Source organism: Fulmarus glacialis, unplaced genomic scaffold (genome assembly GCF_000690835.1).
Source record: "Fulmarus glacialis isolate BGI_N327 unplaced genomic scaffold, ASM69083v1 scaffold21482, whole genome shotgun sequence".
NCBI lineage: Eukaryota > Metazoa > Chordata > Aves > Procellariiformes > Procellariidae > Fulmarus > Fulmarus glacialis.
This window is the reverse complement of record NW_009197550.1, coordinates 607-13265: the sequence shown is the minus strand read 5'-3', so window position 1 is coordinate 13265 and position 12659 is coordinate 607. Positions and strand designations below refer to the sequence as shown.

At 39.5% G+C, this 12659-nt stretch overlaps 1 protein-coding gene across 1 annotated transcript; it reads right to left on the bottom strand.

Moving 5' to 3' along the window:
- Positions 1 to 2507: 2507 nt before the first annotated feature.
- LOC104072967 (disco-interacting protein 2 homolog C-like) lies at positions 2508 to 12445 on the bottom strand (the record flags this gene model as incomplete). The annotated part of the gene is made up of 5 exons (XM_009572593.1): positions 2508 to 3025; positions 7918 to 8041; positions 9884 to 10058; positions 11168 to 11242; positions 12388 to 12445. Coding segments are annotated over 5 exons (685 nt in total), but the record flags the coding sequence as incomplete, so codon positions are not given.
- Positions 12446 to 12659: the final 214 nt, after the last annotated feature.

The following is a 12659-nucleotide window of genomic DNA, read 5'->3' as shown; positions in this document are numbered from 1 at the left end:
ATAAAAATTTTTGTTTGAAACTGTGATTGGCTGAGTTACATGAATTTCTCTAACCAGTCACCACACTCTATGAAATAACGCTGCTAACATTCAACTGATAAAAGGGACAGTCTTCCCTTGGGTAAAGTGTCAAGCAGGATTAAATATATATAATAAACAAGCACCATGAGGAATCTGCTCCTGTTTGATTAGTTTTGTGTTTAAATGTTCATTGTGTACCCTCTTTTTTTGTGCATGTGCATCAAGTTGATTACATGGTTTTGTCTGACTCCAAAAGCACAAGGTCACAAGACAAACATTTTATACATTCTCATGAATGGTTTATCTACAGTACAATTTCTAATACAGAACAATCCTTCTTTATTGCTCAGTCTGATGGTGCTTAAATGTTTCCTTCCTTTTGCTTGCACAACAAAACCAGAAACTCAGTTTATCATTTCTCTTAACTCAGGATTTAACAACCACGGATGACAGGTTGCAGAAGAGAGCTGTTATTAACTGCGTTTCACAACTGCATTGCAGTTCTTTTATTCTCTACAAATGCAAAGTTGACTTTGAGAAGGTTAAAGTGATGCTTTGAACGACAGCGAGATTTGTTTTGCAGTACTGAGATCAGCGATAGCAGGACTTCACAAGTTAGTTCACACACTGCAATTATGTTTGTAGTCAATCAACATCTTGTCTGAAACCTTACAACAACTTGCCATTAAGAACAGATTTTATTCTTTTTAGAGAGCAGAAAATGAATTTGACAAAATATAGGATTGGTCTGCAGCGCATGAATAGGGCTATTCACAGGACAGTGAGGGCGGAAAGGATGGTCTGAAAGAAAACGCGTCTGACATGGCAAGATGCTCTGTACTGTACATGCAGACTAAAATGTCCCTACCTTTTAAAAAGATTTTAAACACCCAGCATTGAGACTCCCTTATACGTGATATAAACATGATTACATTTGCCCTGCAACAATCTTAGTCATGCATATCCGGTAATGAGAGCCAGCACATGAACGTCATTTGGGACAATAAGAAAAGCATTCTTGGACTGCGGCTGGTAAATCCCACTCTTGATCACAAACAGGTCAATTCAGTTACACCCATATGAAGGAAGGGGAAGGTTTTAATAAAAGGGGCACAGGGTGCAGGGAAGACAACAGAACTGGGGAATCAAACCTCTCTTTTATCCAAAGGTAGTAAAATGAAGGCAGCTGTGATGCATGTTTTCCTACTCTTCTCCCGTGATGGCCTCAGATCGGAGACCGCGGGACTCCTCCGTTCTTTAAACAGGCAGATCGGTTCCTCTGATGTTTCAATGCGTTTAGGGACTAGTTAGCAGATGCACGATTCGTGCCAAATCAGTTGTAGTGACTGTACGCTCCTCTCTGTTAAGGAATAAATTAAAGACCATCGAAACAATCGTTTCCTGTAAATGTAAACTGGATGCATTGGCCACCGAGCTATGTGTCCTAGCTGAGAGGCAAACTGATAACTCTGTGCAAATAACCCCAAAATTTTCCTTATAGCAATAAAAACACCAACTAAAACAATGAAAAAAATTGTGCAACAAAGTTCTGCAGCTAGACAACAGTGCTATTCCTCAACCTGCCTTTTCTAAGTCTAACAAGTGTATGCACATGCCAGCACGAATATTTATTGTTGCCTCCATGGCAAAGAAAAGAAAATTATTGTAGTGCATTTTTAGTCTTAAATTCATTCACTGCCTTAAAGGCAGCAATAATTCCACTTGCTGGTATCTAGAGGATTCTTTTCGACAGGGATACTTAGCAATCCAGGATTGCTTTTTTTTCAAAAAATTTGTGAGTAACATTTGATTATCTACAGTGGGAGACACCATGCAAGTGACAAGTACTGCATTTTAAACTTTAAAATCTTTTGTCATTAGTGAATTTATATTTCATATATATATATTTGATGTGATACTATCCACTCAAGATAATACAACACTTTGTTTTTATATTAGCAAACATTTCAAGAGTTTAATATTCTTGAATGTTTTTCTCTTTTATACTTCTAAAGAGATCAAAATAAATTAAACGTTTTGTACATAATTACAGAAGAAGTAGTTAACTTATTTTATCTTTTTAGTTTAGTACAAAGATATTTGCAAGTTCATTGCCGAAATACACCTTATTTATAAATTTCTTCCATTCTAACGCTAACAGCAAAGGCTCTTTGGCCTCTGGGCTTTCAGCATCTCTGACAGAAAGCTGCAAGGTTTCTAATTGAAAGGTGCTACTTTGGGTATTCTCCTCGTACCACTACATAGTTTCCTAAGATGTGGGATCTAAAATGGCTTCAGTTAGTAACGGATCTGTATTCATCAGCTTTTTATGACATATTAAAACAAATGAAGAAAACAATTATTTGTATTAGTATGCAAATTGTTTTAAAAGAATCCATTTGGAGGGCAGAATAAAAAAAAAAATCTACTTCAGCTTACTTAATGTAAAATACAAAGCCACATTTACTCAAAAAGCAGTATTGTCCAATAAGCAAAAAAAAAAAAAAGTTTAAAATGGGCTTTTCCAACACACGGAAGGGCCTTACCCCATAGTCCTTCTTTTCTAAAATTTAGTGGTAAAAGAAAACATTTCACATTTTATTTCCTGCCAATCGTGACTGCTTTGAAAAGTCGTAATAGAAACAGTTCCATTCTGATGAGTGTCAGCATCTTATCTGCACACTTTTTTAGTGGACACCAAAAAATTTTATACATCTATAATAAAGTCCATGGAAGCTTTAAGGTACAAGACTACATGTTGTAGGCCACATAGATGGGATCTAGCTGGTCTGCCAAAAATCCATCTCGTAGGTGCATACGTTGTTTCTCTCCACGGGAGTTGATAGGAATTACACCAATGTCCACAACCACCACCACCCCTACAATCAGATAATGTTCCTCCAGGACCACGTTGGTGACCAAAGGAACCAGGTCCAAAGCTTCTTGCTCCGATCCATCCAGCTCAACTACAACGACCAATAAATTTGTCCAGGTAAACACCGCACTGGAACAAAAAAAAAAAAAAAAAAAATTAGTGGTGTTTTTTTTTTACCCATTTCATTTTTTACCCTTTTCATTCCACCTTGGTTACCTTTTGTTTCAACTCCTAGGGCTCCTTCTGATGCTCACCACAAAGTGTAAGTAGCAAGAGAGAACATGACTGCAGGCAGGGGCAGAAGAACAGCCCCACCAGCTCTCACTTCAATATTGCTGCAATACTAAGTATTGGGCTAAACTCTACAGAAACTCGAGTCTAATCCTCGCCCGTCATCTAAGGAGGTAGTAAGACAACGTGCGGTTCCCTCTGAAGCCAGAGAACTATCACAACACTGCTGTGTTCATGAAGGCATGCAGGAGCGCTGTGTGGGTGGAGGTGTCTTCTCTGGGGTTTTTTGAAAAGCAGCCCAGAAGAGCAAAGGAGGTTAAAAGAGGAGGCACCAAAAGGAACAGCAGGAACATAGTCTGAGCCGAAAAGATCTTTGGGATAAACTGCCTAGTGAAGGGGTGCAGAGCCCTGGGAACGTTTACATGGCATATTGCAGGCTGCACAGCACTCCCCGGGTGGCCGGGGAGGGGGCTTCCTCACTTGCACGGTGCTAGGCTAACATGGCTACGGGCCTTCTGGACTGGGCCGGCTGCTGTCCAGGCAGGTCAGAGCTCAGCACAGAAGAGCTGCAATTCTTCTGGACGAATTGGTTTATACAGAAATAAGCAGCGTCTCCATCTATTTTATTTCGGCTGTGTTTTATTTCTGTTGGGTTTCAGGGGACAGGAGTTTTTACATTCCTTATTAACAGGTGAGATGGTCAAGGGAACACGATTATCACCAGTATCTCCTCTTTACTAAGAGAACTTCACAAAACCCCCAAATTTTGGTTAAGCCCTTGAGCCCAAGCAGGTAAATTTTGGTTTCTGCTACTGGGCATCTTTTCTGGCTAAGAATAATGCATTTATCCTTCCAAACATGGAGGGTGGGAGGGTATGGCAGTCTGGTGTATGTTTCCCTCCATCCTCCTCCCCATGTCTCAACTGTCTCCAAAGCCTCTGAAGTCTCACAGGAGGTTAGCAGGACTAAGGCTCCACAAAGAGCAATCTCATTCTTCCTTGCAGGTGTTTAAGACACAGACAATGGTTATTTCTTCTTCTAACTTATTCCATAGCATAAATAATAATATTCTACACATGTAACTCATACATCAAGCCCTGTACTTTACCCTCCATTACCTTATAAAATCAGGGGATAATTTCCCAGAACTGTCTTGAGCATAAGCATCTGAAAGTTAGAATATATTATGTATATAAGACAACTTCAAAAAGAGCTACTTATGCTACGGTCAACGCTTGATTGGGACAGAAGTGCACTGTTTTAGTCTACTAAGACAATTCTGAAAATCCCTGTACTTTGCAAACATATCTTACTTTGCCCAAAAGTTAGCTATGAAAGTGTGCTCTACATTGATGCTTAACAGAGTGGATTTTAGGAGGAAACTACTTACTATTAAAAAAAAATCATTTTCAGATCCTGCCAAAGTACTATTTGATTGAATTCTTATGCGCTTATTGATCTGGAAAACTAATGGGCAGCCAAAGCAAGGCTGTGCAGGCTCCTTTTGACAGTACTGTTAGGAAATGAATTTTAATTTGTAATTATGTTTTTACAGATGTTCTAGTAAGTTTTGATAGATGCTGAATATTAACAAAGTCAAGTATCAGTCTGCACAGGTGACCATCTCCAGAGAGGTCCTAGAATTTTTATGGATTGCTGTACAAACATTTAAATTAGTATTATATATATTTTAACAAAAAAGCCTGGGGAGGTTTTATTAAAATATAAGTTAGCACTTGAAACCATGCCTTAAACCTACTGTTAGCTTATTACTTGGGAAACCAATTAATGGCAAAATTCAGGAGCAGGTCCCTAAAACATGGCTTAGGAGAAGTTAGTTTGTCCGAGTTCAGAAGACTGATTCCCAAAACCTTCCTGAAGCTTCTATTAAGTCCTAGAGCCATTGAGACTCCTAAGAGGGTTTCAATTTAATTTAAAACTCATTTCAGATGTCATGATTCTAACTCACTGGTGACCACTGTAAGTACAAGAAAATATTGCCCTTTACGTTCCCACCAGTTGATATGAAGATATATTGGCCAGCATGTATCACTTATGAATACATTAACTTTCTAGCCCTGATGAATAATTAGAAAAAAACCAAAAAACAAAAAACCAGGGACCCAGCAAGGCTGCACTTTCTCAAGAAATTATGGAGTCACACGCAATAGATGCAACACAGCCAATGCCCTGAGCTGGGAACAGCCCCTCCTGCTGCTTCCATCCCACCAAATGCTTCAGGAAAAGCAAGGAAGTTGTTGAAACATCTCCAGAGAAAGAGGCCCATAATGGTTTTCTTCTCCGAATATCTTGTGTAGTTTTACCTATTTGTCATTATGCAGAGAGAGAAAACCACTTCTTAGCAAATTCCAGGAAGGTATGTTCTGTTCCTCTTTCAAGTGTTTGAAGTTTAAATGAGTCAACAATGTGCTTTAATTAAAACACATACACTTACATTATTTCTCAAGATATTTTGCAGTATTAAAAACACTTTCAGAAATGCGTGGTGTAGTTATACATCACAATAAAAACAGACTGAGCTACTCTTTTCCTTGTTAAATATTTAGACAGAGGAGGTCCAGAGTCAGAGGTTGTTGATTTTGTGCTAAAATTTCTTAAGAGACAAGAATAATTTTAAATGACCTTTTAGATCTGATCTTCAATGACAGAAGTTGAGGATCACGTCAGTCAACAAGTTGCTGCCTTCCTCAGTAGCGTTAAATGCTACAAAATGAACATGTGTTTCTTGGAAGCTGAGGCTATTTTTACAATCTAGCGACTGGACATACCCAGTACCTTTTGTTTGCAATAGGTATCGATGCAGTTAAATCCTTAATGGGTCATTGTAACCAAAACAACAGCTGCCTCCAACAAGAACAGAGGCTCATGCCCCCATCCGAAGAAAGGCAAATACAAAATATATATAAAAAGAGTTTTAACCGGCTATTATTTTGTCAAGGGGTGTTTCACAAAGACAAGAGGAGGATCTCTAAGAGAAGCTGAAAGAGAGTTAAGTGAGAAAAGCCAAGGACAGTCAGGAGTGGGACTATGAATGAAAACTCCATGATGGTGGCTTGAGAGAGCTATTAGGTAGAGCACTGGTTAGGAAGAGGTTGGGAACTGTGAGCAAACCACATGTTGTCGCCCTGAACTACTGTGTGTCCATTTTCTGCAGGGACCACATCCGAAAAACATCTAACTCATCAGCAATCTCTCTTCTTTGAGGAAAAAGCAATGCTGAAGACTTTCAGTTTTGGCCTTTGGGCAAAGAGTGGTAATAGTACAGCGTGTTTTCTGAAATCCTGCTCATGTGCCTTGTAGTTTATCACCCAACTACCGGGAAGACTTAAGGCACCGAGAATTATTTGCATGTATTTCTATCTTCTTGCGGAAATTCAGTGGCCTTTTTCTTCGGTCCTCCCAGCTTACCCCAACCCTTTTTTAGTTGCCACTATCCCACTCAGATTTCCATGATAATGGAAGGAAAAGGCTCCTCAAAGTGCTCTCAGTGGTCCTGAAAAAAGGAACATAATTTAAGCATTTTTGCCACTGAAACCCATGATGACCATTTCTGCAGTGTGATATGGCTACTTCATTCACTGCCCACGAGCTCACACTTTGAGGACACACAAATCTCTGACGAACAGGTACTGCTGAACACATCGATTTATGAATCTGTGGCAATCTTATAGCTTGATCTGAAAACTTTCCATCCACTGCTGATACTGTTCTGACATATTTTCAAGGAGAATTTCACAGCATCCTTAAAGTGTTCACTTTCGGACACAGAATCCGCCACCCTGTGTAATGGCTAGCTGGCACAAGACCATACCAGCAGTGGTGATGCTGTAGGGAGGAGGCAATAAGGCAAAACCTCAGTTACAGTGAGCCAAGCAATTAATTGCCTTCATTTTAACAGATATTTAAGAAAAAAGCAAGATGTTTTGACTAAAGAAACCAGGCCGGTCGCTGTGCTTCATTCTTAAGTTTACTGCTCCAGGCCACACCTTTGCAGCCAGGATTGGAAAGAAAAATGGAGAGTCACATCTTATACTTGCTAAATTGCTCTGGCTGTTGCGACAGGTTTGTTTTGGTTGAAAGGAGAAGAGCTGAGCTGAGGTTATAAAAAACCAACTACCTGACTCAGTCTTCTGATGCAAGAATAATGAAAAGCAATTTGTTCTCATGTCGCCCTCAAGAAATGATTACCTGCTGTGTGCATTTGATGATGTGATACATTGATTAAGACTACACCATTATTAACTCATAGATTTACTGCTTCAATTTCCATTGTGACCTTGATTTGATCATGCTTGATTTATTAATAACCAATTCAAAAGTAACAGTGTGTTCACTAATAAAAGTTTATTAGTGTGTTCATTTATTTGAAATGTTTGCTTGCTTACTCCTTCTAATAACAACACTCCTAAAGCTTGAACTTATACCAGTTTGCTTTTCCTGATTAGAATATAAATCTCAAACTCCAAGAAACAGGTACTGACCTACCTGAGAGCTGCATGGCTCTCTCAAATTAAGTTTAATCCTTCACTTGTACTTAAAACCACACAAAAAAAGAAACGTATTGAATGATCTTAGCAGAAAACAGTCCTTCCTGATTAAATCTGTTTGTGAAAAGTTTCATCCTAAGGACATATTTACAGCTGGGTTATAAATCCTGTGACCATCCTGACAGGCCATTTCCTGGATCAATTGCAATACCCAAGTAAAAAGCCCAGACATTATAGATGTTTCAGCTTTATATAAGGGCCCTGGTGTTACAGAATCCTTACCATTCTGTGATGCTCTTGTGTGCTCTAATTACAGAGGTTTCAATATCGATCGGATGGTATCTCATCCCTCGTAATTCCATGGCTTCATCTAATGCACCCACAACATAAAGTGCATCATGGCGTTCTGGTTATAAGGAAAAAAAATATTAATTATTCTATTCTCCAGTACATTAAATTACAAAAATGTTCACATTAATAAATAAGTAAAACAAGTGTAACATATATAAGTTATCCTCGAATTTCTGAAACCCCAAAGTGATTTCAGAACTAATGAGAATTTTTCATTACTGAAGTGCAAGGCAGAGCAGAAAGCAGAAGAAAGGAAGGCAGAAACACTATTCCCATTTGAAGAAGAGAAAGGTGGAAGTCTTTATCCAAAGACAGTGGCATAAATTCATGGTTTTCTCCCAGGTGGATGCAGAACAGACTCACTCTTTTTTAAGGCGCCCTAAATAGACAATAGGTTCCTTTTTTCTCTCTCTTTCTTTTGAAAGAGAAAGGATGGATTTGACCCTAACAGTATGGATGATGTTTTTCCAGTAGCTTTGAGATGGTCAGTACTGATACTTAAGGTGTATTACAAAGGTGTTTATCAATAAACTAGAAATACGTGCTATGTGCCAGATAGCAAATTGCTCATTCAGACAAATGGCAAGCTCTGGAGCGTAATGCTCTTATAGTACAAATTTTTACTGACTAAGAAAATAAATGAGGCTGAAATGACACTTTTAAAAAGATATTAGGCTGATAATAAACGACTGCATGTTAACCAGAAAGAAATAATATTCGCTAACAGACTTAAAAGCAGATAACTGGCTCTTATTACATTAATTTAGATAGTTGCACGGTTGTAATGTAATGGCAATATAACCTCTACCAATAATAAAGGGCAGAGAACATTCTGCACTGGGAGCTAAAAGTGGGAGGAGAACGGAGACTTAGCAACTCTTTGCCAGGAGAAGATTTAAGCCATTTGGATGCTTAAGTTGCAATATCCTCAGAGAATCCTGAATTTTCTCAAGGCTGGGCTATCATTATGAAATGAAAAAGGCCTGCGCAAGGAAGATGCTAACATAAGGACATGGGCAGCAGTTGTAATACCCACAGTGATTACTAAAATGCTTTCAGGTTTGATGAATTCACTCTTTGGCTGAATAGCGGCTATTCTAATTGCACTGACACCCGGGCCCCGGGATCGCTCCTAGAGGTGCTCGCAGCGTTGCTAGAAACCATACTTTGCCAACAGCCTTGACTGCCACCTCAGCCAGCTGCTGCTCGTGGCACCGTGCTCTGCAAAAATCACAGGAAAGTAACGTTCTCCCAAGCAGAGACTGCTGGCAGTGCTGGTTTGCTTACATGGGTACACGAGGTAAGGAATGTCATAAAAACACGTAACGAAATCCTGTACCTTCCTGACAGAAACCCAAACACCCCGTAGCTTCTCCTGCAGGCTGCTGCTTGTATTACATTTCAGTAACCAACCCCGCAGGTTTAAAGACAGAGAAATTTGAGAAATGGACAGCTTCTGTAAGTAAGTTTACAAGAGAGGAATTATCAAAGAAGAGGGTCGTCACCATAGGGACAGGGCTCAGACTCACAACAAGGCTTTTTCTATCTGCACGAATGCAGATAGATATTCCTGCGGATACGACTGCAAGAGCAAATGATGGCATTTAAAACTGCATTTCATATTTTTCAAGCTGAAGCACTTGGCACATTAACAGTGCCAAAAAGTCACTGGTGGGGGGGATTTATAGCACCTGAGGTACAGCAAAGGAAAAGCAACTGTTTCTGCGGGGAAATCTTGCCCTCTGTTTTGTTTTCTGATTATTTCAACTAAGGCTTTTTTGTAGTTCTCCAGGTTTCACAGATTGAACATGTCAGGTAGTGCAGGCCAAGAGACACAGTTCAGCCTCAAAATAATCCAAATTATGTGCATAGACCTAGATGATGAGAAATCTCTTACCTCCGTTTGCATCTGTGAGTTCTGTTCTTCTCAGGAACCCCAGATAGCCAGTTCGAGCCCAAATAGTCTGTGTGTCCCCAAAGCTGAGTCTTGAATTAAAATGGTCTGATTGCAAAGATTCATCTCCATAGATGGTAAAATACCCACTGGCATTGTGAGTGCTGTGAACCCATATCTAAGTTAAAAGCAATTATACTGGTATTAATTAAAGTAGCTTTCCAGAATGAAGCATTATTGAAAATTCTTGATGCAAATATTTTTAGTCATAGCTAGATAATACTATAATGCCTTTTAACACTGTTTCTGAACCCATAACTGACCCAGTTTTAGGCTCAGAGACCCCAACCTAACCTCGCTGAAGTCAGAGTATGGATCTGAGCCGTGCCTGGGGGAGAGGGACGCTGGACTCATGGCTGCAGGGACACCTGCCTTGCAGCCCTCTGGCCCCAGGTTAGCCAAAGACCTGCACAGCCTCCTTGAACAGCTCAGCAAGCTCTGAGGTCTGCTTGGTTATGGCAATTTTCAGAAGAGCCTATAGACCACAGTGCTCTTTCCATAGTGCCCCCGCTCCTGGTTCAGTGTATTTACTCCAGCAGGGCATCCTCCATGAACACCAGACAGATTATTTTAAAGGATGAGGCCAGGGACCTTCACCTATGGAGAAGGATTCATTTCATCTAACTCAAGGCATCATGGAAATCTTTATGATTTCATAGTAATGAAACCTTACAGATGAATCTCACAAATTAGATTATAGTTTTAATTATGACTAAGCAAATTCTTCATTTTATTAATTAGATCTTTAATTGCTCATTGAAAGTAACATTTTTTTCTCTCTCTAGAAATGTAAAACAAATTGGAAAAACATATAGCCTTGCTCAACTCAGCTAATGAGAGTACTTCAGTGCGTTGAAGCACAATGATTATAAAGAGAATAGCACTAGAAAACCATCTAACTGAAATTAGACTAATCAATAAACATTTTTCGTGTACGTTTCCATCAGAATTAGTGAAGCACCAAGTAGAAAATACAGTTAGAAAAAGCACATTTTTTTCAATTTTTTAACAAACGAGCTATTTTTAGTATTTATCAGGTATGTTACTAACAATTTTAATAACGATACAAATATCATGCTGCACACTTTATATACTATAAAGATCTATAGAATTCACAATTTTCTTAACCGGGCTTTTGATAAGACGTATTATACGAAACCATTGGCATGCAACTTTATCTCTGCAATTTAGTTCAGAGCATACAAAGGTTAAGTTTTCATGACTCACCTCACCAAGATGAGAATCTCCTAAGGGTCCCTTTGTTTCTGGATTAGCAATAATGATACGTACTCCTGGGAGGATCTATTGAAAGAAAACATGAGGCAGTAAGAAAGCAGATATCGGCTTATGCAATCATATGCTGACTCTTTGTCCCCAAAAAACTTTCATTAGAAACTAGAAGAAATCCTTAAAAAGTTAAAGTAGACTTATAACATAAGAAATTAAAATAGTCCATAGATGTAATAAATTCTGAGATATCTGGGAAATGCTACAAAACCTCTTCTCTTTGTGAAAGCTGTTCCATCATTAAAAACTCCTCAGAAATTGAATGTACACCTACAATACAAAAATCCTACCAAATGGCTCAAGTCTCTCTGAGAGTATATACTAGAATAGAAAAAGACAATGCTAGCCACATGAAACTTTGGCCTGAAACAAAAAGAAAGCCAGAGGCACCATGCAACCTCCCCAGAACGACGCCCTGCCAATGTAATGGACATTCAGCCGCTACAGAGGTGGGCAGATGTTAAACCCTAAGATAGAAAAGGGAGCATCCTCTGACGGTGAGTGTTTGCAAAGCTACGGTTAGAAAGCTTCAGATGAGCACCCACAGCATCAAGGGCAGTCAGTGAGCAGGGAGCGCCTTGGTGGCTCAGTGCAGCAGCGACGGACCTCTCCTTTCTCCCAAAGGCAGAGCACACCCAGCAGTAGACCTCGCTCACCGGCGCATGGCCAGACACCGCAGCCAGGGACAGAACTGAGAGCAGCACCCCTATCTCTGTGTGCTGGTCCTGCGTCCTCACCCTGTCCCCACAGCTGCCACCCACCAGGGACGGTCCCTCTGCAGTAGCCTACGAGTACAGCATTGGTAATCTCAGAGCAGTTCTCAGTGGAGGTGAGTCTACATCAATAAAACTGCCTTCACTAGCGGCACATTTGTTGGCTGTTTCAAGAGTGAGCGGCGGAGGATGATACACCTTCTTTTTGCATAAAAAAAGGAAGTGTTTTTTGCATGAAAGAGGGAGGTACAGCTTCTGAGAGAGCAGTAATGCATCAGTTACTGCCATCGTGCTGTAACCTCAACAGTAAAGAAAGGTCTTCAGTCTGCACAGCTGATAAAGCCTTCTTCAACACTTCACTACATTCACGTAAAAATGAACAGAAATGGAAATTTACTCAAAATATTTACCATAAAAGGTACACTTAAATCTTCTTTCAGTACTTACTTTTCCTGACTCCATGAGGGGCAAACTATGTGGAGATCCTCTTTCGACTAAACGAACTCTGTAAAATACATGTAAAAATAATATGCATAATACATGGTTGCGTTTATTTGCTTTTCATTAACAATTGTTTCTAAAAGGAACGGTTAATGGTCACAGAGATTAATGTTATTTTTGGAACAGATGAAGCTTATATCCTGTAGAACATAATTGGGCCCAATATTTAAACTTAGTCAAGACTTACGGCTGGGAAAATAATGAAAAAAAGATGTGTG